At 37.9% G+C, this 27,016-nt stretch overlaps 1 protein-coding gene and 1 long non-coding RNA gene across 3 annotated transcripts; one reads left to right on the forward strand and one right to left on the reverse strand.

The window, feature by feature from the left end:
• Positions 1-20,814, reverse strand: ZNF567 (zinc finger protein 567). The gene is made up of 6 exons (XM_025914521.2): positions 20,683-20,814; positions 20,130-20,180; positions 16,882-16,955; positions 7,552-7,678; positions 7,198-7,284; positions 1-2,356 (listed from the first exon to the last, which is right to left on the reverse strand). The coding sequence occupies exons 2-6, from the start codon at positions 20,149-20,151 to the stop codon at positions 636-638; spliced, it is 2,031 nt and encodes a 676-aa protein (XP_025770306.2). The 5' UTR covers positions 20,152-20,180; positions 20,683-20,814; the 3' UTR covers positions 1-635.
• On the forward strand, positions 17,525-25,814 carry LOC147573558 (uncharacterized). Of its 2 annotated transcripts, XR_015245164.1 has the most exons (3): positions 17,525-19,021; positions 19,107-21,013; positions 22,125-25,814. It is a non-coding gene; the product is annotated as an uncharacterized LOC147573558 (long non-coding RNA). The 2 variants fall into 2 exon arrangements; XR_015245163.1 differs by having other exon boundaries at positions 19,107-25,814.
• The last annotated feature ends 1,202 nt before the right edge of the window (positions 25,815-27,016 follow it).

Raw genomic sequence — 27,016 nt, forward strand, 5'->3', positions numbered from 1 at the left:
AATATTTAGAGCAGTATTTTTATTACAACACAAATTTATAAAAATACAAACATCCATCAAGAGGATAAATAGTGGTATATTCTTAAAATGGAAGAGTATGCACAATGAAAATGAATACATTACTGCCACATGCAATAATGTATGAATCTTAAAAATGTTGAGACAAGACACAAAATAATTCATGATATATGATAAAACATAAAATTTAGACATGCAAAGACTGCTTCATGATGTTATAAGCCAGGGACATGGTAATCTTTGGGGAAATAACAGTTATTCTTTATTCCAGAGCACAAGGAGAAATATATTTCATATTTTCTTTCTTTTATGGAGACTAATATTATAACCATTTTGTATCTTGTCTCTGCATATATTATGTAAGCACTTTAAAAAAATAATCTAAGTGAACAGAACTTGAAAACTTAAAAAATTAGCTTCATTTCTGATAAAGTTCAATAACAATGATCATATCCATTACATGTGCTAGTAAACAGCAGACAGTTCTGTGGTTGGTACTTTAACTATTATTACATTTGTGATTAAAATTACCTTATTAAAATGTTTTAGCATGCTTTTTTCCCTTAAACTAAAATTTTACAATAACTTGGAAAGGCTTCACAAAGAGATCACATCATTTATTGAATTTCTATGTTTTCTCCCTTGTGAGTTCTCTGATGGACAATGAGGTTTCTCTTATAACTGAAGGACTTACTACACTCATTACAAATATAGGGTTTCTCTCCTGTGTGAGTTCTCTGATGTACAATGAGATTTGTTTTCTGGCGGAAGCACTTCCCACATTCATTACATTTATATGGTTTCTCTCCTGTATGAGTTCTTTGATGATGAATAAGATATGACTTCCTGCTAAAGGCTTTCCCACACTGAGGACATTCGTAGGATTTCTGTCCTGTATGTATTTTTTGATGTACAGTGAGAGTTGCTTTCTGGCGAAAGGACTTCCCACATTCATTACAAATATAGGGTTTCTCTCCTGTATGAATTCTCTGATGCAGATTCAGATTTGTCTTCTGACTGAAGGATTTCCCACATTCATTACATTCATATGGTTTTTCTCCTGTGTGAGTTCTGTGATGATCAATGAGGTATGACTTCATTCTAAAGGCCTTCCCACAGTGAGGACATTCATAGGATTTTTCCCCTGTATGTGTTCTCTGATGTGCCACAAGGGTTGTCTTTTGGCGAAAGGACTTCCCACATTCATTACAAATATAGGGTTTCTCCTCATTATGAGTCTTCTCATGAAGAGCGAGGGTTGTCTTCTGGGAGAATGATTTTCCACATTCATTACAAATATAGGGCTTTTCCCCCGTATGAGTTCTCTGATGTACAGTAAGGTTTGCCTTCTGGTGAAAGGACTTCCCACATTCTTTACAAATATAGGGTTTCTCTCCTGTATGAATTCTCTGATGTAGAGAGAGTGTTGTCTTCTGGCGGAAGGACTTCCCACAGTCATTACACTCATATGGTTTCTCTCCTGTATGAGTTCTCTGATGACGTATGAGGTGTGACTTCAATCTGAAGGCATTCCTACACTGTGGACATTCGTATGATTTTTCCCCTGTATGTGTTCTCTGATGATCAGTGAGGGCTGTCTTTAGGCGGAAGGACTTACCACATTCATTACAAACAAAGGGTTTCTCTCCTGTGTGAGTTCTTTGATGATCAATGAGATATGACTTCCTTCTAAATGAATTTCCACATTGATGGCACTGATAGGGTTTTTCCTCTGTGTGAATTCCCTGGTGCAGAATCAATACTGACTTCCTGCAGAAGGACTTCCCACATTCAGTGCATGTATGTTTTTTTTCAATATTGGTTGTTCTTCTCCTTTTATTGTATTCAGATGGGTTTTCCCTTATGTAAGCTCTATTATGTGTAATTAATTCTCCTTTTTTAAGGAAGGCTTTCTCACAGTCATTATATCCAAATGGCTGTGCTTGAGTTTCCACCTTATGATATTGTATAAGTACGTCATTATGACTGACAACCCTGCCACGCTGATTATGGGATTTGACTCCAGGTTGAGCTGCCTCTGGTTTAGTATTGAGAAGTGATTTCCCATATCCATTATACTCACTAAGTCTCTTTCTTGCAGGACTTATATTACTGATGATTAATTCTGAAACATTTTTAAAAATCTTTCCATGAGTATCATATTCAGGAGGTAGATTTTTTGAATTAATAGGGTTTTTGCTTAAAGTAAATGTCTTTTCATATGCATTACTGTTCTCTTTAACCAGTTTTTTGTGGTTGATGAATACAACTGATCTAGAAAACTTATCTTGGTATTCCTTGAATTTCACTAAAAAGTCTTCATCTTTCCAATTTTCTTCTACAAAAGAATATAATAACAATTTGTGAATCTTCACATATTTGCTATGGAAAGAAATTGTACTGGTGTCTAGTATATGAGATCAAAAAAGACCCTGGACAAATTATTCCTTGCCAGGGAAAAGACACAAAACCTAAAGAAAAACTCTGCCTCGGTGTGGACAAGAATGAAAAATTAAGCAATGAATGCTAGTAACTTTTGCACTTTGTATCAGAACTTCATACAGAAAGTTAAATGAATACACCAAGCAGTGAGAAGACAAAGAATGGTGAAAGACAGACTGATGTTTGGACAGGTGGATTTGGAAGCAATGAAGTGAACCTTTCAAGGGCAGTAAACTTTAAGTAGGATGGACAAGAAAAATTAGTAGAAAAGCTTATTCAAGAAAAATATTAGAGGAAGGATTACTTTTGGAGAACACAGATCAGAGCCTATATTTTTTTTTTTTTTAATTTTTTTTTTTCAACGTTTATTTATTTTTGGGACAGAGAGAGACAGAGCATGAACGGGGGAGGGGCAGAGAGAGAGGGAGACACAGAATCGGAAACAGGCTCCAGGCTCTGAGCCATCAGCCCAGAGCCCGACGCGGGGCTCGAACTCACGGACCGCAAGATCGTGACCTGGCTGAAGTCGGACGCTTAACCGACTGCGCCACTCAGGCGCCCCAGAGCCTATATTTTTATACATTCAGCTCTAGACTGTGAGGCAAAACATTTCCAGTTATTCCACCACCGCCTACTATGTACCCATCAATGGCTCATTAATCTTTCCAAGTATCAAGTAATTTCCTAGTGTTTAAAAGACAACCCTATAGCCTAGGCTCTAATCCTCCATATAATTGGTTATCATTTTCTCCTGTGAGAAAAGAGCTATGAAGACACTTCCAACAGGAACTTTAAAACTGACCAGGAGTACATTTATTGGTGTATTCATTATTGCTATTACTACCAATCCTTTCAGAATGGTTCAATAACAAAAATCTCATGACCATCAATTGTAACTATTTCTTTTCACAGACTTACTTTTTCAGGTTTAAGGAAAAACTGCCACAAGTCTTTCCTCTCAATATAGTAACTTTTCTTTTCTTTTTTTTTTTAAAGGTTTATTTATTTTTGAGAGAGAGAGAGAGAGAGAGAGAGAGAGAGAGAGCAGGGGAAGGGCAAAGAGAAAGAGGGAGAGAGAATCCCAAGCAGGCTCCACAATGCCAGCACAGAGCCCAACGTGGGGCTCTATCTCCTGTGAGACCGTGACCTGAGCTGAAATCTAGATTTGGACGCTTCACTGACTGAGCCACCCAGGCGCTCATAACTTTTCTTAACTCCAGTTTGCCACATGGTGGACAAGATTACATCTCATTCTAAGTGATTAACTTTAACCTTCATTTCTCTTATATTTTATAGCTATATTTGACTTCTGTTATTTTGCAATCATCCACATCTAGTAAAATAATGTTAAATTCAGGTTTAAAAAATCTATTTCTTCCTTCAGTCCATTACTCTCAACACCAACATATAAGGAATTTCTCCTGTAAACAAAACTTTGAATCGCTGAGATTCACTTTTCATATTCCAACAAGTTTTCAGGGTTGTCCACCTATCTGACAACTTTCACACATAAAAGTGAGGCCTCATCTTTTTTGCCTTATAAATATCTCACTTACTCCTAATCACATACTTTGCTTATGTTTTTTTAATCAAGTGGCTTGCCTTCCATTCTTATTTCTACTCAGATTATCTTCAAGAAAATGCTATGTTCCATGATGCCAAAAATCCTTCACTTATTTCCCCCTACCACTTTAAGCATTATTTCTTTATAACTTAAAAATGGTTATGGTCGGGGCGCCTGGGTGGCGCAGTCAGTTAAGCGTCCGACTTCAGCCAGGTCACGATCTCACGGTCCGTGAGTTCGAGCCCCGCGTCAGGCTCTGGGCTGATGGCTCGGAGCCTGGAGCCTGTTTCCGATTCTGTGTCTCCCTCTCTCTCTGCCCCTCCCCCGTTCATGCTCTGTCTCTGTCTGTCCCATAAATAAAAAAAAAAAAAATGGTTATGGTCTAGGAAAGTAATTTTAACAAAATATTTTCACAAGCTTAATCGTGTCTTAAATATTTTGTGAAAGATGCAGATTTTGATAGTAATCCTTTTCCATAGAAAGGAATACTTTATTGATTATCTCCTTTGAACTCTTCTGAGTTTACATTAACACTGTATATCCTACCTAGATAGGTAGTGTTTGGTAGAATCCAGCCAATTCAATGTTTATTTATTTTTGACAGAGAGAGAGAGAGAGAGAAACAGACAGAGCATGAGCAGGGGAGGGGCAGAGAGAGAGGGAGACACAGAATCCAAAGCAGGCTCCAGGCTCTGAGCTGTCAGCACAGAGCCCAACGCAGGGCTCGAACTCACAGACCATGAAATCATGACCTGAGCTGAAGTCGGATGCTCAACCGACTGAGACACCCAGGTGCCCCAGAATCCAACAATTTCAATCAGAATCTATACAGCCATGGCCTGAGCAGGTACATCTGGAAGGAGCTTACCATGCTTTGTGAATGGAGCAAAAGCATAACTTGCCTGTATAGCTTCAAGTTAATGAGCAACTATGGAATATTTAAAATATTATATACTATAGCAAAAAAGATAGAGGATCTTATCTTTGAATTAAAAAAGCCTTAAGCATAAATCACATATAACTGGGTACCAAATTACATCATTATTTTCAAGAGTTGTGTGTGTCTGAGTTGGTAAGTAGCATGGGAATTCAGAAAATCTATGTGAAGTGGTTAAGGAATAGTTTATGCAGAAGAAATCTCAAGACTTAAAAGATACATAGTATATGGAAGGGAGAACACAACACAATGAACAGTACAAGCATTATGACAAATTACACATGTGTGGAGAACATTGAGGAGACTAAATCAAGTGGAAATTACCAAAAGTTTTCCATAATGGAGAGAAATAAAGTTGCAAAGACCAGATGAGGGCTTATTATAGTAGTCCTTGAATGAAGAATTTCAATTTCATATAATAATAGGGAACAAGCAATGATATCTCTTGTCAGAAAAGTAACAATATAAATTGAAAGAATTAGGACAAAATTATAGCAAAGCCAAGCTGTAATTATTGTAGTCAAGATATGAAATAAGATAGTTGTTATTTTGTATGAGGTCAGTGAAAAATGAAAATATGGGAAAACGTAAATACATTTCACAGGCTGATAAACATAACACAAATTGTGAAGAGATTCATAAGAGATGATGACAGACACAGAGAAAGCTGGTATCATGGTAAAAATAAAATATTTGGAAACAGACAGTGGGGAAGAATTTAAAGGGTAGGAAAGTTTGTGATTTTCATTTCTAACATGTTGTTACAAAATAGGTGAAACATCAGAGTGCAGAACCCTTGAAGTACTATAGTGAAGGTGGGAGAAATGCACTGAGTATGTCAGTGTTACAGACCTCTACATAAAACAAAGACCTTCCTTGGGGCACCTGGGTGGCGCAGTCGGTTAAGCGTCCGACTTCAGCCAGGTCACGATCTCACGGTCTGTGAGTTCGAGCCCCGCATCGGGCTCTGGGCTGATGGCTCAGAGCCTGGAGCCTGTTTCCGATTCTGTGTCTCCCTCTCTCCCTCTCTCTCTGCCCCTCCCCCGTTCATGCTCTGTCTCTCTCTGTCCCAAAAATAAATAAACATTGAAAAAAAAAAATAAAAAAAAACAAAAAAACAAAAAAACAAAAAAAACAACAAAGACCTTCCGTCCTCAGAATGGATGAGATTTCCATAATTTAAAGGCAGATCCTTTGAGGTCAAATCAGAGAAATAAGACTGAGAGTCTAGTGAAACAACATACATTTAAAAATATATGTATCAATGACCATTATGTGCCAGGTATTATTAGGCAGTATGTCCAGTGATGAAGAAAATAGACCAACTTGGAAATAATCACTCAGAGAACCAGGATAAGAATAAGTTAATGCTTTACCCAAATGAAGGGTTGATTTCAGGAATGATGATCTGCCATATAAAGTGAATGACAAAAGTTTAATAGAAGAGAATGATAACTGTGGAATTATCAATCTGGGCCAAAGCAAGTTAAGTTTTAAAATTAACAGCTATATTTGTGGTGAGAAGGGGATCTTAGACTTAGCACAGAAAACAAACCTGAGGCAATTAAAAGAAAGAAAAAGAAAGAAATGGAAAGCAACTGAGAAGAAAAACATTAAACAAGAATTTTCTCTCTTATAAAAACAGATTTAAGAATGTTCAAAAGAAAATATACAATGTCAAGAAGATAAGAGACTGAAGTTAGAAAAAGACACAAAACAAGAAAAAAGATCTAAAAAGAAGGTTTATAATACATTTTGATTAAGAGTGGCAACTATCTTTGATAACATCAAGCAAACTAGAAAAGAATATTATATTGGGAGAGTCATATTTAAAAGTTTGATTTAAGTTTTGCAGGAATAATGATCATTTCAAAGGTTAGGAGCCTTTAAAAAGACACTCCCACACCAGGTGGCATATTTCGAAGGTGCCACCTACCACATGACTATTTTAAAATTTATTCTCGGGGCGCCTGGGTGGCACAGTCGGTTAAGTGTCTGACTTCAGCCAGGTCACGATCTCGCGGTCCGTGAGTTCGAGCCCTGCATCAGGCTCTGGGCTGATGGCTCAGAGCCTGGAGCCTGTTTCCGATTCTGTGTCTCCCTCTCTCTGCCCCTCCCCCGTTCATGCTCTGTCTCTCTCTGTCCCAAAAAAAATAAATAAACGTTGAAAAAAAAAATTTTTAAATAAAATTTATTCTCCATTAGATTTCATCCACCTGAAGAGTCAGAAACTCACCTAAGCAGGTATGACCTGTAAATGATGTCCATGGCTCTTCTCCTCGTTCTAACTTGAGGATCACATCAGGTTTGGTCATGTGACACCCTGACAAAGAAAAATTTGGATTAAGTTGTTTAGGCTTCAATACATTTGAAAAATTAGTAAAGTACATTTTCAATACTGCAAATTAAGATACTTCTTTGTGTAAGAGTAAACTTAATGCCTTGCTCTGGGCAAGTACAAAATTATCCTTTCTGAAAACAAAAAAAAAGAATTCATCAATCTTATCCCTGAAACACAAGATCACACATAATTTAGGCACTTTGAAAGGAAATGCATGCTACTGAAAGTTTCAAAGAGAGTTTTTCTTACCTACAGAGATGAGGTGGCAATAGTTTTCCAACATCACATCCATATAGAGAGTCTTCTGAGCAGGATCCAGGTGCTGCCACTCCTCCCGAGAGAAGTCAACAGTCACATCTTTGAATGACACTGATGCCTGCAACGGATTGGAACTGTGATCAGAATAAGCTGACTAGATATTGGGGACTACTTTTGATCTGTTCCTTTGGGGCATTCATATCAATGTAAAAAAAGCTAATCATTTTTGTTTTGTAATTTATATTGTAAGGTAAACAAAAGACAGAAGTACCTGCCACTGAATTTATTTAATAATTCATCACACAAATATTTATGTAAAGTCACTTTGTACCCCCAAACTGCATTAGTTTACTGGAGTGCCAAGACATATAAAACACTGTCCCTGCATAGCCTCAAAGCCTTCAAGAAAGTATGTTTAAACATACACCTGCTTGAAGGTGTTACAGGTACTACAAGAGAAGAATGTACAAGATGTGATATATTACAAGGGCAACACAATTGAGGAGGTAAAACTTTTCTCTGTCAAGATTAATGTATTATGCAGAAAAAATATGGTTTAAGAATGCATGGGAGCAACTTCTGGCACCCAAAAATAATACAGTCAATTGATCAAGAAAATGATCCCTCAGATAATAATCATTTATACTTAATATATATGTCTGAACACAACATATAACAACTCATAGATGGAACTGGAAGCAATCAAAGCAAGCAAAAATTGAAGGAGAGTTTAACCTTTTTTAAAAAAATTGAATTATTATTATTATTATTATTATTATTATTTTTTTTTACTTGAGAGAGAGAGGGAGAGCATGAGCTGGGGAAAGGGGCAGAGCCAGAAAGAGAATCCCAAGCACGCTAAATGTTCAGTGTGGAGCCCGACGCAGGGCTTGATCCCACAACCCTGGAATCATGACCTGAGCTGAAATCAAAAGTCCGATGCTCAACCGACTGAGCTACCCAGGTGCCCCAATGGAGAGCTTATCCTTAAAGGATAGCAACCGTGATGGGTAAGAATTGTTCAATCCATGGCTTTTTTGCATGAAGGTACCAGAAACCCCATAGCTGTTAAGGCAGCTGAGCTCGAGATTTAGAAATAAATTCTTGAAGTGAGAGAACTATAGAAAGGATGAGAACCAAAATCTGAGTATAAACACTGCCAGAACACCACATTGATAATTAAACTAAGCAATTGTTGGAGACATCAGAGAGGACTTAGGAAAAAGCAGACAGAAAGATACCAAAAAAGAGTTTTGAAAAATAGAAATGCATCTAGTGAGATTCTGAGATTTGGGCATTTTTGATTACCAGTATTATACAACCTGATCATAGCACAAGCAGAAGAAAACTGAAGTCTTACTGGATTGAGGTGTCAGAAGTTGCAGCTCACAAAGCAGCAGGAAGTATAAGGAGTGGAACACTGGAAGAAACAGGCCTACCGAAAGTAAGTCCCCAAATCTAAGTATAAACTCTCACCAATTCCTTAACTGAGAGCTAATATATATGAACACAAGGAGAACCTATCTCCCCTCACCTAAGGGGGCCAGGGTCAAAAGCAGCAGCTGGAAGCTTAAAGAACTGAGCTGACATATCAGCTGCTTCATACTTGGGGTTGGTGCAGAGTTTAAAGTTCAATTTCAAGCAAGTTAGTTGCCTGCCAGGACAAAAAACCAATAATCCTCAGAAAAAAGACATAACAGTATCAAATTACTATATTATTCATGATATCCAGATTTCTAGTAAAAATTACTAAATATGCAAACAAAACAAGGGAGAATATGACTCATATTCAGAAAAAGCCAGTCACAGAAATTAATCCCTAGTGGGTCCCAATGTTGGATTTTGCCAAAAAAAAAACCCCACCAAAAAAAGCTTCAAAGCAGCTGCTCTTAATGTCTTCAAAGAACTAATGGAAAACCTGGGCATAGAAACAGATACAACTAAAAAGTCAATAGAGGAGGGGTGCCTGTGTGGCTCAGTTGGTGAGTGTCCAACTCTTGATTTTTAGCTCAGGTCATGATCTCACAGTCATGGAATCAAGCCCTGTGTCAGGTTCCATGATGAGTGTCCACCCTGCTTGGGCTTCTCTCTCTTCCTCTCTCTGCCCCTCTTGCACTGGCATTCTCTGTCTCTCTCAAAATAAATAAATAAAACATTAAAATAAATAAATAAATAAATAAATAAATAAATAAATAAATAAATAAAAAGTCAAGAGAAGAATGAAAATGAACCATTAACATGTATTTGATACAAAATACAACAGTATATACGAAGAGATGAATAAAAACAGATTAGGAGGAAACTTAAATGCACGTTAGTAGGTGCAAGAAGCCCATCAGAAAAGTCCATATAATTCCAACTATATGACATTCTGGAAAGGCAAAACTCTGGAGAGAGTAAAAAAAGAAGGGACAAAAAGGCGTAGCCCTAAAAGTTTTAGGCACTAAAACTATTCTGTATAATACTATAATGGCAGAATGTCATATATTTGCCAAAATCTATTGGACTTTGGAATTATGTATCAATGTAGGTTCATTGTAATGAATGTACACTCTGGTGCAAGATATTGATAATGGGGAGGCTATTAATCATGTATGGGGGCAGACGGTAGTGGAAACTCTACAATTTTGTCATGAACCTAAAACTGCCTTGAAATATAAAGTATATTTAAAAGGATTAAAAACATAGGTTAAGCATTTGGAAAACAAAGCAGCAAAATGGCAGCCCTAAATCCATTTACCTCTAATTGTATTAAATATAAATGGACCAAACATTCCAATAAAATGACCAAGATATTAGAATGCATGAAAAAGCAAGATTTAATATAATTCTGAGACATATTTTATTTTTTAAAGTTTATTTATTTATTTTGAGACAGAGAGAAAGAGAGAGAGAGAGAGAGAGAGAGCAAGCACATGCACATGTACAACTGGGGAAGGGGCAGAGAGAAAGGGAGAAAAACCCAAGCAGGCTCCACATCCAGCTCAGAGCCTGACACAGGGCTCAATCTTATGAACCATGAGATCATGACCTGAGCTGAAATCAAGAATAGGAAGCTTAACCAAATGAGTCACTCAGGTGCCCCTACAAGAGACATATTTTAAATACCATAGACACAAATAGGCTGAAACTAAAGGATGGAAAATGACATACAAACACTACACATGGGAAAGTTGAGCAATGTTACTACTGCAGACAAAGAGAGGCATTTTATATTGATGAAAAAGTAAATACACTAGGAAAATAGAACAATTACAAATGTATACATATTTAAATAACAAGAGTTTCAAAAAACATAAAGCAAAAATTGACAAAAGTAAAATGAGACTTAAAAAAGTCCAAAACCATAGCTGATGTAAATGTTTGTCAGTAAAAAGGGGAGGAAAATCTGGACAGATTTATACGCAACATGGGTCTCCAATTTACAACCCTGAGATCAAGAATCACATACTCCAGTGACTGAGTCAGTCAGGTGCCCCTGTAGAGCACCATTAATAATCTTCCAACACTGTCATGTAGAACCTGTTTAGACATGTTAGGTGTTTTACATTTCCAGGTTAATTTTAGAATCAACTTATCAATCTTTATAAAACAACTTACTTAGATTTTGATTGAGTTTTGAAAGACTTTATAAATTGGTTGGAGATAACAGATATGCTAACAGTAGTAGGTCTTCCAATCCATGGACCTTATGTATGCTTATTTAGGTCTTCTTAAATTTTTCTCAGCAGTGTTTTGTAGTTTTCAGTGTACAGGTCTTGTAAATGTTTTCTTAATTTTATTCTTTAAACTCATTTTCAATTTTTTGTTGTTAGTATATAAAAATAGAATTGATTTTTGTATTTTGATACAAGTGACCTTGCTGAATTCACTTTTTATTTCTAGTACTTTTCCTTAATACTTCCTACATAACCTGGTCATATTATCTGCAAATACAGTTTACCTTCTCCCTTTCTAGTCTATATGCCTTATATTTCTTTTTCATTCTTTACGCATCATCTACAGTGTTGATAGAAGCGTTAAAGTAGACATCCTTGTCTTGCTCCTGATCTTAGGAGGGAAAACAGTCGTTCACCATTAAGTATGATGTTAGCCATAAATTTCATTAATTTTATGAAAATTTTCTTTTTGGTTATTCTTTGACCCAAAATTGATTACTCAGAAGTAGTATATTGTTGGGGCGTCCAACTTCGGCTCAGGTCATGAGCTAGCGGCTTGTGGTTTGAGCCCTATGTTGGGCTCTGTGCTGACAGCTCAGAGCCTGGAGCCTGCTTCAGATTCTGTCTCCCTCTCTCCCTACCCCTTCCCCACTCACACTCTCTCAAAAATAAACATTTTTTTAAAAATTAGCATATTGTTTAATTTCCAAACATTTGGGCCTAGTCTAGGTATATTATTTTTATTGACATCTAATTTAATTCAATTGTGGTTAGAGAAGATGCTCCATATGATTTCTTTTTATTGAGATTTGCATATATTCTGTCTTAGTGTATAGCATATTTGCTCTGGAAAAACATGTGTTGTGAGATTACAAAAAGTGATGCTCTACAGGGGTACCACTCAGTCAGTGGAGCATGTGATTCTTGATCTTGGGGTTGTTAGTTGGAGCTCCACATTGGGTGTAGAGGTTACTTAAAAGTAAAAAATTTTTAAAAAGGACAAACTATATACTATCTACAAGAGGCTCACTCTAAATATGAAAACATAGGAAGGTTAAAGTAAAAGGATGGAGGGGCACCTGGGTGGCTTAGTCAATTAAGTGTCCAACTCTTGGTTTGGGCTCAGGTCATGATCTCACAATTTGTGAGTTTGAGCCCTACATCGGCCTCTATGCTGACCCTGCGGAGTCTGCTTGATATTCTCTCCTCCACTCTCTCTGCCTCTACCCCACTTGCTCTCTCTCAAAATAAGTAAACTTAAAAAATTTTAAAAAGGATGGAAAACATGTATACCGTGTAAATACTAATCATAAGAAAGCTAAATTGGCTATAATATCAAACAATACAAATTTCAGCACAAAGAATATTATCAGGGATTAAATACGGCATTTCAAAATAACAGAGGGGATCAATTCATGAGAGAATGTAACAATTCTAAATGTGAATGCACCTAAAAACAGAACTTAAAAATACATTAAGTAAAAACTGATAGAAAAGGAAAAACAGACAAAACCAAAATTATAACTGAAGATTTCAACTTTCTTCTCTCAGTGATTGCTACACAAATAGACTGAAAATCAATAAGGATACAGAAGTTTTGGGGCACCTGGGCGGTTCAGTCAGTTAAAAGTCTAACTTCAGCTCAGGTCACGATCTCACTGCTTGTGGGTTCAATCCCTGCATTGGGCTCTGGGTGACAGCTCAGCGCCTAGAGACTGCATCCGATTCTGTGTCTCCTTCTCTCTGCTACTCCCCTACTCATGCTGTCTCTCTCTCTCAAAACTAGAAAATGACTTAATTAAACCCAAAGTATTGAGAAAAAAAAAAGGAAACAAAAAAGATGTGAAGAAAGAGGAAACAGAAAAACAATGGAGTAAACCAATGAAACCCAAAGCTGGTACTTTGAAATGACAAATGAAATTGGTAAAACTCTAGGCAACTGACCAAGGAAAAGAATAAGACACAAATTATCAACAGCAGAAATGAAAGAGGGGCATTGCTACAGATTACACAAATATCAAAAGGATAAAAAGAGTATATTTTTGACAACTTTGTCAATAAATTTGACAAATTCCTTGAAAGATACAAACTATAAAAGCTCACTGAAGAAAACACCCTGATAACCTGAATATCCCTAATTCTACCAAGGAAATTGAGCTGCTAGTTAAACCCGTTCCCACAAAAAAATCTCCAGGTTAACATGGCTTCACTGGTGAATTCTTCTTTTTTAAAATATATTATTATTACTACTTATTCATTTTCAAGTTAGTTAACATACAGTGTAGTTATGTAGTGGCTTCAGGAGTAGAACCCAGGTATTCATCTCTTATATGACACCCAGTGCTCATCTCAGTAAGTGTCCTCTTTAATGCCCATCAACCATTTAATCCATTTCCCCACCCACCTCCCCTCCAGTAACTCTCAGATTGTTCTCTGTATTTAAGAGTCTTTTATGGTTTCCCTCCCTCTGTTTTTATTTATTTATTAAGAAATCTTTTTTTTAATGTTTTATTTTTGAGAGAGAGACAGAGCATGAGCAGGGGAGGGGCAGAGAGAGAGGGAGACAGAATCTGAAGCAGGCTCCAGGCTCTGGCCTGTCAGCACAGAGCCCAATATAGGACTCAAACTCACAAACCACGAGATCATGACATGAGCCAAAGTTGGACACTTAACCGACTGAGCTACCTGGGCGCCCCTCTGTTTTTATTTTTAATTTTTAAAGATTTATTCACTGGTGATTTCTAACAAACACTTTAAGAAGAAATAGTACCAATTTACACAAATTCTTTTAGAAAATAAGAGCGTATACTTCCCAACTTATTTTAAAAGAATTATCCTGATATGAAAACTAAACAAAGGTATTACAAGAAAAAATATAGACCAAATTCTTTATGAACCACAAACAACTCCTTAACAATGTACTATATTAGCAAATTCATCAAACATTACATAAGTGGGATTTATCCTAGAGCTAGAGCTTCTAAGTTGGCTGAACACTTCAAAATCAATATAATTCATGGTGTTAATAGAAAAAAGAGAAGGGGCACCTGAGTGGTTCAGTCGGTTAAGTGTCCAACTTTGGCTCAGGTCATGATCTCATGGTTTGTGAGTTTAAGCCCTGCATTGGGCTCTGTGCTGTCAGCTCAGAGCCTGGAGCCTGCTTCGGATTCTCTCTGCCCGCCCTGCTCCTATGTGCGCGCGCTCTCTCTCTCTCTCAAAAATAAATAAACATTAAAAGAGAGAGAGAGAGAGAAAAGCCAAATAATGGGGAATAACCAATAGATGAAGAAAAACTTTTGAAAAAATTCAGCACCCTCTCATGATAAAAACTATCAGCAAACTGGAACTTCTTTAACCTGATAAATCAATGCAAAATTTATAGCTAATATCATACTTAATAGTGAAACTCTGAATCCCTTTCCCCTAAGGCAGGAACAAGGCAAAAATGTCTGTTCTCACCATTTCTATTCAACATTATACTGAAGGTTCTAGACAATGCAGTAGATGCACAGTTTGAAAAGCAAGAAGGCAAACAGTCATTATTTACATATGACATGCTTATCTATGTAGAAAATCCTAAAGAATACAAAAAATTACTAGAACTAATAAGTGACTTTAGAAAGACTGCAGGTCAATATACAAAAATCAATTGTGTTTTCATATATTAGTGAACAGTGAAAATTTGAAATAAAAATAAATAGCATTTACAATAGCATAAAAAAAATACCCAGGGATTAATATAACAAAACGTGTAAGACTGTACACTGAAAACAACAAAACATTACTGAGAGAATTTAAAGATCTTAAATAAAAGGAGATGTACATCATATTCGTGAATTGGAAAACCATTATTATCATTGATTAGTATTATTGAATTTAAACTGTTAATATTTTACCATCTTCCACTCCCCTAAAGGGCTATCTTTATACATTCTTCTAATGTGCTTTAGTTCTGATGCTATAAAAAGTATAAGGTTAACAGTCACCGATTAATGTTATAAGTACAGAGTTTCTGTCTGGGATGATGAAAAAGTTCTGGAAATACATAGTGGTACTGGTTACACAACGCTGAATGTATTTCATGGGGCTAAACTATACACTCAACAATGGCTAAAATGGTGAAATTTTACACTATGTATATTTTACTACACACACACACACACACACACACACACATACACACATACACACACACACAAGGTTAAACAGAAAAGCATAAGAAACACAAAGATCCATAAGTGAGCAGTGGGGTGAGCACTTGGAGGACTTGGAGGAGCAAAGGTGTTATATGGTAAAACAAGTGACCAGGATATGAGAGAGGCACTCAAAATAAAGATATCAAGGGAGATGAAGGCAACTGTGGTATAAGGAATAAAGTCACCACTAAATTGCATAGTGGAAGAGAGATATTTATTTAACTCAAGCTAGCTATATTAGCAGGTGGGTATGGGACTGGGGCCAAAAGCAGATAGAAAACAAAACAAAAAAGAACACGATGGGCAGGAGATAATGAGATAAATCTTGGGCATGTGCCTGAAGTATCTGTGGAATATGCAGGTGGTGATTTTTAGTGGGAGATTGGATATGGTTTTGACACTCAGAACAGAGGTTTAGGTTTACAATTATGTGAGCATTAGAATAACGGTGGTAGACTGTGAATAGGAACAGGGAAATGAAAAAAGAAGAGAACCAATAAAGAATCTGAAGTACAGGGGCGCCTGGGTGGCTCAGTTAGTTTAAGTGTCCAACTTCGGCTTAGGTCATGATCTCACTGTTTGTGGGTTCGAGCCCCATCAGGCTCTGTGCTGACAGCTCAGAGCCTGGAGCCCACTTCAGATTTTGTGTGTGTGTGTGTGTGTGTGTCTCTCTCTGCCCTTCGCACTCTCTCTCTCAAAAATAAATAAACATAAAAAAATTATAATAATAAAAGAATCTGGAGCACAGTAGTATTTAAGAGGTCCAGATATAAAGATGACATTTCTGAAAGAACCAAGAGATAACAACATCTTTGAAACCAAGGGCAGGATATTTCAAGAGTTATACTTGTAATTCAGTATGGTGATCCAAGCATATATATTTACTTCCCCTGCATCCAAATATAAAATTAGAGAAGTTTAAAAATAGGAACACCATTAGCATAATGGGGGAGTGTTATTGGCAGGCCATGGATTTTTAGGAATTGTTAGCAGCTATGGGCAAAACTGGAGGATCAGATAGGAGAAAAGCAAGATTCTCTGTTCTCTGTACAATTTGCCAAGCATAACTCTTTTCTTAAAGCCTCAAGACAATAGTCCTTGCTACTTACTAAAAGCAACATCAATTCCATCTCCATCTTGACTGTTTTTATTTAAACAAGCAAAGTTCATGCAGTAATATATTCTCATTTGAGGAAATGCATTTTTGTCCCAGCTCTGCTTCTGGGAGAAGACAAAGAAAGATGTTTAATGATAAACCCACTTAATGTGTGAAAATTAGTTAAAATTAGAAGGAGCATTTGTTGAAGGAAAAGGCTTATCTGGCCAATATGGAAAGAAATGGGGACACTTTCCTGAAGGGGAAGATAGGCAGGAGGATTTAGTACAAGAAAGGCAAATGCTCAAATATCCTTAAAAAAAATAAAAAAAATAAAGATTATTTTGGAAGAGAGGAACCATCACCTCACCTGAGCCATGGTTTTGAGATTTGCAAGAGGTGACCAGTCTTCCTTTAGGTTCCTCTTTGGAAAAGAGGCAGTTCCTAAGAAGGCAAAGCCAAGATGAAAAGAAGCCAAAATGACACTATACACGACTTATAGCTCTCTTATGACTTAAGTCTCAATTGAAATCGCCTCCATTTCCCTTGCTTTGGCCTTTGACCACTCTGCACATTCCACATAATTTACAGGAAGGAGAATAAGCTAGACAAATCTTATTTTATCCCCAAATCCAGAGATAGAGGCTCTTGGGCAAGAGGTTAGATTTTGGGCAAGTTCCCCTCCTTTCTAGCACTAATTTTTCTCTCTTAGCAGCCTACCTTCAAGCTGCTCTCCAGAAGGCTCTACCATTTACACTATCACCAGCAATATATGAGAATATACTGATACACCTTGATAAATGCTACTGATACCAACTTCTTGATGTATGCCAATACCTTGATAAATGCTACCGATACCAACTTCTTGATGCATGCCTATCTAATAGGTAGAAATTGTGGTTCTGGGTTTTATTTTTCCCATTATAAGAGAAAATAAGCTTCTTTTCATAAGTTTAAAAAACATCCTTAGTTTCTCATCTGTTAATGGTCTCTTATAATTCTTTCACTTTTCTATTAGATTTTTATTTTCTAGATTGGTTATTAGATCTTTTTTTAAAGGAAGGAAGTACTGTATTCGCTTCAAATAATTTATAGTTTCTCATTTGACTTTGTTTTTGCCATGCAAAAATAACTTATAGCAGGGGTGCCTGGGTGGCTCAGTCTGCTAAGCGTCCAACTATTGATCTCAGCTCAGGTCTTGATCTCACGGTCATGAGTTCAAGCCCTGCACTGAGCTCTGCAATGGGCATGAAGCCTACTTAAATACAAAAAAAAAAAAAAACAACAAAAAAACCCAAAAACTTTCAACAGATTATTGGCCATTGGTTTAATACTGTCAGGTGTTCAATAATCTACTGTTTCCTCCACTCATCAAAACTGCCATCTTTATTGCTTCTTGGCCTTTTGGCTAAGATCAAGTATAACCATATACCTTACTTCCTGTATATATCTGAGTAGATCTGGATTTTATACTTAGTTTTACTGATCTGTTCATTTAATTGCAAAGATGACTCGGCAGTTATTAGTTTTAAAACATATTTTAGTATCAGGTAGAGCTACTTCCCCCTTCGTTATTTTCTTTCAGAATTTTTGGCTTATTCATATTCTCATAAGAACTTTCATTCTTAGAAATTTCTCGTAGAAAATTCAAAATTTTTACTGAAAATTTAATGGAATTGCATGAAATGTTACGGAGTTTTGACACTTTGTCACATGTCTTCCTGTTCTTTTATTCAAGTCTTATTTTTTGAGTCCCTTAGAAACATTAAAAGAATTCTTTTACTTATACATTATGAAATTCTTTGTATCTCATATTTTTGATGACCATTGGTCATTTTCCATAGTTTTCTGATACATATATATACACATAAGCACACATATATAAATGAAGCTTATTGATTTGTCAATGATTTTTCCAACAACCTCTGAATTTTCTAATTGTTGTCACTGTTTATAACAGCATGGTAACTTATAAATTTTTCTCTCAGTCTCAGCAGATGTTCCAAAGATGGTGAGGAAAGCAAGCTTCTAAGTGTCCCTCATTCTAAAATAAAGTCTTATAAAAAACATAAAGTTTTGCTACCATTAATTTAACTCCTACTTTGTCTAAGAGAGTAAACTATTTTTTAGGACATAGTTTTCCAGGTGAAGAAAAGTGGGTGCTTTCTTATAAGAAACAAGGGGCCCCTCAGATGCTGATGTCACTGGGAAACAAAGTGGTAAAGAGAGTTTTGGGGAAAAATGTACATATTTCAGGATTTGAGAGGGCAAAGTGACTAAGGGGCTAATTCTCACCTGAGCTCTAGATGGGCAACCCATGGATGGAGCCTGCCTGGAATGGCTTGGATTCTCTTGTCCAAGAGGACTCACTGGAGAGACAACAAGACCCACCAGAGCAGGTGGCCAACTGCATGCCCAGAGGAAACATTGAGAAGACAGCTGGAGAAGTGGCTGTACCCATAAGAAGGGAAGTGTATCTGGAAGTTCCCAGCAGTGGGTTCTCTCAGAAGGTAAGAGATGACTTACAATAAATTATAATGGTACCAATCATGTTAGCCTCTTCTTGTCCCTAACTTCTTGTCTCTTGTTTTCCAGCTCCCAATCCATTCCAGCCAGAGACTACCCACCTAGAGGAAGTAGAGACAAAATAGAAGTTGAAGAATTAGAAAAGAAGCTGATCATGTACCCTTTTCCCAGGCAGGCTTCCAGTAGGAGGGAGGGTTTTTATTTAAAACAAGTTTGAAGTATTGGTGTCTATAGTGAATGTTTTTTAAAATATTCATTTGTTTATTTTTTGAGAAGGAAAGAGAGAGCAAGCCAGGAAGGGGCAGAGAGAGGGAGAGAGAAATCTTAACCAGGATCTGCACTGTCAGCAGAGAGCCCAAGGTGGAGCTCGAACCCACAAACTGTGAGATCGTGAACTGCACTGAAACCAAGAATCGGATGCTCAACCAACTGAGCCATCTAGGCGCCCCTATAGTGAATATTTTATTTAACTAAATAGTTATTATGAGACTGGTCTTGTATTTAAATGTTCAACAGATTCAGTCTTCAGAATGAGCAAAGAAATTACTCAATCTGTCTCGCAATGCATCCAGTAGTAGCAGGGAAAAAAAGGGATTCACCCAAATAGAAACTTTGAGTGGCAGTTAGGGGAGAAATTTTTTGTGTCTTGCCCAATTTTTTATGGTGTCCTACTCATTTCAACATACCAATCATTAGTCAGTGTGGGGTTTCCCAATATACAATCCTACCATCTGAAAATTATTTTTATTTCACTTCCTCCTCTCCATCAAAAAAAAATCTCTATTTCACTTATCCAGTTGCCATAGAGTGAAATCTATAAGCATATAAAATGCCAGTATTCAGATAATCGAAACAATACATATTTAACTGGTCATGCATCCAATTTCTCAAGCGCTCCATCTCAGCCACATAATAACATTCACGAATTACTGCGGATTGTACACACAAGATACTTTAAAAATTAGACAAAGACACAGTTATATTACCCACGACACAATCACAATCCCATAGGCACATCACAGGCATAATCTCACAGAGCCCATAACATACTTCACACAAAATAGCAAAATTTTACTCACAAAAACCCCTTACTATCGTCTCTCCAAAGTCGCATGCAGTCTCAAAAACAAATCAACTCGCATCCTATTTGAAAAATTAGACAAACACAGAGACTTTATCACTTTCCAAACAACTGGTTCCACAACGTCACACGGAGTAACACATGTCCAAGCTGCACAAGAACGGGCACAAAAAGCTACACGAACTGAATGCCCGTGTGTGCCAGGCCGCACTCCGAAAGCTGGGGTTTCCACCCGGTGCGGGGTGGGGGTGGGGGACAAAATTCCTGCCCTCCCCAAGCTCACACCAACTCGGGCTTCCAGTTCCCTCTTCGGCGCTGTCCAGCCTGGACTACCGGTTCCCCTCTAGGACGCTCCCTGGCCCGGGCTCCCTATTCCCTTCTCGGCCTTCCCGGCCCTGGCTCCTTCTGCTTAGGTTCTCGCCTCCCTCCCGTTCTCTCCAGGGCCCAGAACTCTTGCCTTCTTCCCCGGCCTTCCTGGCCAGGTTCCCGCCTCCCTCCTCTGCATTCCCCCCAGGTCCCGCCATCACCCGCCTCCACCGCCTCGGTAGGACCCACCAGCCTCACCTTCGACCGCTGGCCAGCGGTCTGCGCCTGCGTACTCCCGCGCGAGCTGTACCTCCCAAGTGTCTCTGCGGCTCAGTCTTTGAAGCCGCAGCCTCCTTGCGCGCGCTCGACATCCGGGCTTTTCCAGCCTTGAACTACATTTCCCAAAGCCCCTGTGCAGCTTTTGAAAAGAACTTTGAGCCCTGGGTCCTCTCTGGTTATCCCTCAAAGTCTTCGCGCTCCGAGTGGCCGCCGGAGTCTGGGCGTGGCGGGCGCGCCCAGTGAGGAAGCCCCGAGCCCCCAAGGTGCAGACAGGGCGCGTTGAGCCTGGAGCTCAGGCCTGTGTATGGCTGTTTGCGTGTGAGCGTTTGTGGCGGTGACGAAGACGAATGAGAGTGTGGGCGGTGCTGAGGCCGTGACAGGTGTGTGATAGTGCGTGTACGTCCCAACGCGGATGCGGAACGTTTGGGGTGACTGGTCAGCCGTAGTGTGAGGCACGTGACACTGTGGGGTTTGAGACCGCCCATCATAAGACAGTGCTGTTACCTAATGTGATGGAAGAAGCTTTTAATGCTTTGACTGGTACGAGTTCGGTTGTGTAATGGGATAGAGCTTCATTTCTTCAGTTCTGGGTTTAACGTCGGGACTGAGGGGTCTTTTGAAGACCTTTTTGAGAGTATATCTGCGCTTGTGAAGACTGCGATGCCTGTATTAACTTGAGTCGCCCTTGCACTAAAGCATGGTCTCAGCTGCCTTCGTCAGGGCACCGCCTCCCTCCCCTCCTCCCCCAACGTCCAGTGCCTAGCTTCCTGCTTAACACAGTGGGGTATCAGTAAAGTGAGTGTTGCCCATCTAGGGGCCAATTTTAGGTTCTAACCTTTTTTAGGATCTGTATTCCTGGGTTCCCTGCTGCTTCTTTTTTTTTTTTTTTTTTTTTTTCTCTTGCTTTACAGCCATGGACCCCAGCTGCAGAGAAATGGTCACCAAAGGGAGTCCGATATTTGAGTGGTAGTATAAAGTTACATGCAAGCAAAAAAGCACAAAGCAGTTTTTGGAATGAAATTTTAGAATTGGAAGAGTCCTTTAGGCAGAGTTTGGAGAGCCTAGGAGTGGCATTCCTTCCTTAGAGGATCTCCCTTGGGAGCTGAGGTCAAGTTCCGTGTTTTAGAACCACATCATTCCCAAAGCTGTCTCCCCAGGAAACTTGCTGTGAACTTGGAAAGTTTTCAGCCCTGGATATCAGTGACCCTGGCTTTTCCTTTTGATACTAAAAAGGATTAGCAGTACTCCCCATCTCCCTTTTACTTCTGTCCAGTATGTGTGTGACAGATGGTGAGAGATTGTGTGGTGTTGAAGAATTTCTTCCAGTTTAGCTAGTCTGTGCTCCAAGAAAGGTCTGGTGTCCAATGATTCCTACCCTTCCCATGCCCCTTCCCTTTCCCTACAGAGCTGTTCACTGAGAGAAGAGCTCTGAATAAAGGAAAACATTACTGGGCATATCTGAAACCAAGCTTAAGGTCAGGGATTTTGTTCTCCTTGTTCTCTTTTTGTTTTTCAGAAAAAGGAGTAATTGTTCTGAAATGGTTAGGTTACTAGTAGGCAGGGCCTTTTGATGGACTTTGGCAAAAAGCCTGTGGTGGAAGTGACATTGTAAGATTTGTGAGACAAAACCTTAGGAGGTCTGCTCTTTTCCTCTTCCTGCCCTGAGGCCACCTTTTACTGAAGGTTATGACTAGCTTGCTTGAAGATAGAAGATCACCTGGAGACAGAGGCCCAGCTGACAGCAACAGCTACCAGATATTTCAGAGACCATCTTGGACCATCCAGCCCCCACCAAACCACTGGCTGCTATTAGATGAGTGGAATCAGTAGACCCACTCAGCCAAACCAAGCCCAAATTGCCAACCCCAGAATAATGAGCTAATGAATGTTTTTTAAGCCACAAAATTTTGGAATGGTTACATAGCAACAGATAACTGAAACAGTTGTTTAACTTTTTTTTGTATCACTCAATATTGGTATAATTGTATTTGTTAATCTGTTTTGTAAAGTGATTTCTCTACTGATGTTATATCTTGAAATTTTTCTATATCCTTGATTACTTCCTACAGCTTTGGATTTGTTTATCTTAATATTCTTTTACATGGATATTTTGTAATTTATTTAACTATTAACTTTGCTGAGCAGCTCCTTCTTACTGTCCAGCTCCCATGTCTTCACCAACTTTGCATTCCCTTCTAGAATCTTATCAGGATATGAGTTCCAGTCATTTTAGGGGTATGTAGACCCAGGAATGTGGAATTGACTTCTGCTGAGTGGAGTATAGATAACTCACCCCACTCGGAAGAATTTGTTCAAGGGTGTGATAAAGGATCTATGTGTATTTATTTAATCAACTGGGTCTCCTGGATTATAGTATCTCTTTTCCCTTTTCCAATTCAAAGTCTGCATCCTAGAGCCATCTTTCTTCACTGTGACTCTTTAGGGTACTTAGCTAATTTTCTGAAGGACTGATTTAAGATTCCTGGAAGTAGAAACGGGCATCTCTGCTGTGTTTTCTAAATTGTCATCATCCTGATCCTTCAGATTACTTTCTCAACTTCCTTTTCTGCCTAATGATCAAGGGAATGGTCTGAATTTCTACACAGCCACATCAGGCCTAAGTTCCATTTCTTCTCCTATGTGCAGGGTTTAATATTAATTAATTTCCAAGGCAGATGTGATTTCCTTGTTGGAGCAATGACTGGTGGAGGGATTGGCAGGCAATAATAGATCTGAGCCTAGGTGAGGGGCAACCAGGAAGAGGAATCCAATGTGTAATAAAATCTTAGTTTCAAGGTTTAGGATCTTTAAGGTAGTAGTTGAGTTATTCATCCGAAAGGCTTCACATCTATGAAGAAACTTCAGGCCACCCTAAGCCAGAATTTAAACCACTACTGCACTACACTCCATGTTTCATATACATCTCTTATTATTTCTTCTGCTCTCAAAGAGGGAGGGATTAGCTCTATTATTTTTTCTGATTGTTATTCAGAAATTTAGAAAATACAGAAAAGCTCAAAATAATGCTCACTTAGAAACAGCTTATTTGAACATTTTATTCTAAATCATTTCATATTTCTCTGTGAATTAACACATGGATATAGGCACATAGGATTTGTTCATTCAAAACAGAATCATACTACAATACTGTTTTGTAATCTGCCTTCTTCATCTGACAAAATACAGTGAAAGTTTTTCATGTCATCAAATTACAATCTATCATAATGTTTTGACTACATTGTCTGGATATACTATGTAACCATTTCCCTATTGAAGGATATTTAGCTGCTTTCCCCAATATTGCATAGTGTTTCACTGCACACTCCTTTTTGTGCACACATATAATTATATCTTTTGAACAGAGTCTTAAATATTGTTGAGAATGAGGCTTTCACAGTTAAAACTGACTTACATCATCTTCATCAATTGCCCTGCTTAAAATTTCACCAACATACCATAAGAGTGTCTCTTTTACTATAAGGCATCATCAGTCTTTTAAATCTACCAATTTAGAGCAAGTTGTATTTGTTTAAATGAATTACTTATGCTAGGGTTTCATTTAATATAATAAAATCTGGGCTTCTGGGGCAAAAACCAGAATTGAAAGAGAACTGGTTTTGTAGTTAGAGAAATGTGGATTCAAAACATAGATCTGCCATTTACTGAGCATGTATGATTTCTTTTCCTTATTTTAAATGTTTATTTATTTTGGGGGAGAGAGAGAGAGTGTGTGTGTGTGTGGGGGGGTGCGCGCATGCACACAAACAGGGGAGGGGCAGAAAGAGATGGAGAGAGAGAGAATCCCAAGCAGGCTCCACACACAGTGCTGAGTCGTGGGGCTCGATCCCACGACTGTGAGATCATGACCTGAGCCGAAATCAAGAGTCGGACACAACTGACTGAACAATCCAGGGGCAACCTCCATTCTCTTGTTGATGGGGTATTTGTTTCTAGTTTTGGGCTATTATGAGTAAAGCTGCTATGAACATTCTTGTGTCAGTCTTTTGGTGTGCATATGAAATTAGCTCTGTTTGTATTATGTACTCAAAAAATAGAATTGCTAGGTTAGAAAGTACACATATGTTTAGCTTTAATAAATATTGCAAAATAGTGTTTGAAAGTGAATGTTCGTTTACACTCCCACATGCAGTGTATGAGCATTCCAGTTGCGCCACCCAATCAGCGTTATTATTGTGTCTTTTGAATTTTAGCAATTCTAATAGGTGGGTAGTGGTACATTTGTATTTAATTTGCATTTCTCTTGTGACCAATGACGCTGCAAACGTAAATTCCAATGGATAATAGAATAATTTCATTATCCACAGAGCTGGGAATGAACAAAGTTGAAATAAATGAAGTTTCACAATAAAAAGTAAGTGCAGAGCTTATCATACAACCCAGCAACTGCACTCTTGGCCATTTATCCCAGAGAAATGAAAACATACGTTTATACAAACACCTATATGTGAATGTTCATAGCAGCTTTATTTGTAATAATCAAAAACTGGAAATAACCCAGATGTCTTTTAACAGGTAAATGGTTAAACAAACTAGGGTATATCTCTACCATGGCAAAACATTGGCAATAAAAAGGAATGAACGACTGAAACACACAATTTGGATGGTTCTCAAGGGAATCATGCTGAGTGAAAAAGAACCAATCTCATAAAGTTCTAATCTGTATGAATCCATTTATATAACATTCTTAAAATGCAAAAAGATAGAGATAGAGAACAAGTTAGAGGATGCCAGGGATTGGGTGGAGAGGAGGTGGCTATGACTATAAAAGGGTAGCACAAGGGATCCTTGGGATAGAACTGTTCTGAATAGTGATGGGAGTGGTTGTCATATGACTCTACACAAATGATAAAATCGCACAGAACTAAATATATACAGAGATACACAAACAGTGCATGTAAAACTGGCAAAGAATGTGAATAAGTTCTGTGGATTGTATCAATATCGAGATCTTGGTCATGATATTGCACTATAGTTCTACAAGAAATTGTCACTGAGGGAAACTGGGTGAAGGTTATATGGGATCTCTATATTCTTACAACTGCATGTAAATCTACAATGATCTCAAAATAAAAAATTAAAATATAAGCACATAGCTCGGACAAGTTTCCTGGTTTGCCATTTGGAAAAAAATAAAATTCTATCCATACCTTACATCATACCACAAGAATAAATTCCAAACAGATTAGGAATGTAAACATCCTAGAAGAAAGCATCACAAATAAAGGCCTAATATTCCTGTACTAGTTTGCTAGGACTACCATAATAGAAGACCACCAATTGGTATGGTTTAAATGACAGCAACTAATTTTCTCACAGGTCTGGAAGTGTGAGATCACAGTGTTGGCAAGTTGACTTTCTCCTGAGATCTCTTCTCCTTGGCTTGCAGATGGCTGCCTTCTGTGTCCTTAGATGGTCTTTGTATGTATGCATCCCTGGTGTGTCTCTCTTTATACCCTAATCTCCTAATAAGGACACCGGTTAGATTGGATTAGGGTCTACCCTAACAGCTCATTTTAACTTAACTAACTCTTTAAAGGCCCTGTCTCCAAGTAAAATCACATTCTAAAGTATGGTGCAAGGGATTAGGGCCTCAACATTATGAATTGGGGTGTGGGAGGGAAATGATTCAGTTCATAAGAATTCCTAATATTTAAAAAAACCTCTTCATTTCAAAATATATACAAATATTGAATCATTATGTTATACATCTGAAACTAATGTTATATGTCAATTATACCTCAGTTTAAAAAAACTCTTAAAATTTAGAGAAATACCAAAAATATTGACAGAAAAAAATGGCTAAAAGGAACAAACAATTCACACACAATAAAATGTAAAATAAAACTTAAATGTATGAAAAGAGAAATTCAAATTAAAATGATACTGGGACCATTTTCCACCTTATCAGAATGGCAAAATTTAAAAGGATAACAACATATTCTATTAGTAAGACAGGGTATAATGGACTGGATGGTGACTTCCAAAAAAGGTATGTCCATGTCCGAATCTCTGAAACTTATGAATGTTACTTTATTTGGAAATTAATTAATAATTAAATTAGTTATAATTAAGGATCTTGAGATGAAGAGTTTATCTTGGATTGTCTAGGTCAACCCAAAATCCAATGACAAGTGCTCTTGTAAGAGTGAGGCAAAGAAAGCTTTGACAGGAAGAGGTGGCAATGTGACCATGGAGGCAGAAATTGGAGTGATGGGGCCACAGGTCAAGGAATACCTATAGCCATTAGAACCTGGAAGAAGCAAAAAGTAGGTTCTTCCCTAGAGTCTTTAGA

This window comes from Puma concolor, chromosome E2 (assembly GCF_028749965.1).
Source record: "Puma concolor isolate L17-30 chromosome E2, mPumCon1.1.hap2, whole genome shotgun sequence".
Taxonomy (NCBI): domain Eukaryota; kingdom Metazoa; phylum Chordata; class Mammalia; order Carnivora; family Felidae; genus Puma; species Puma concolor.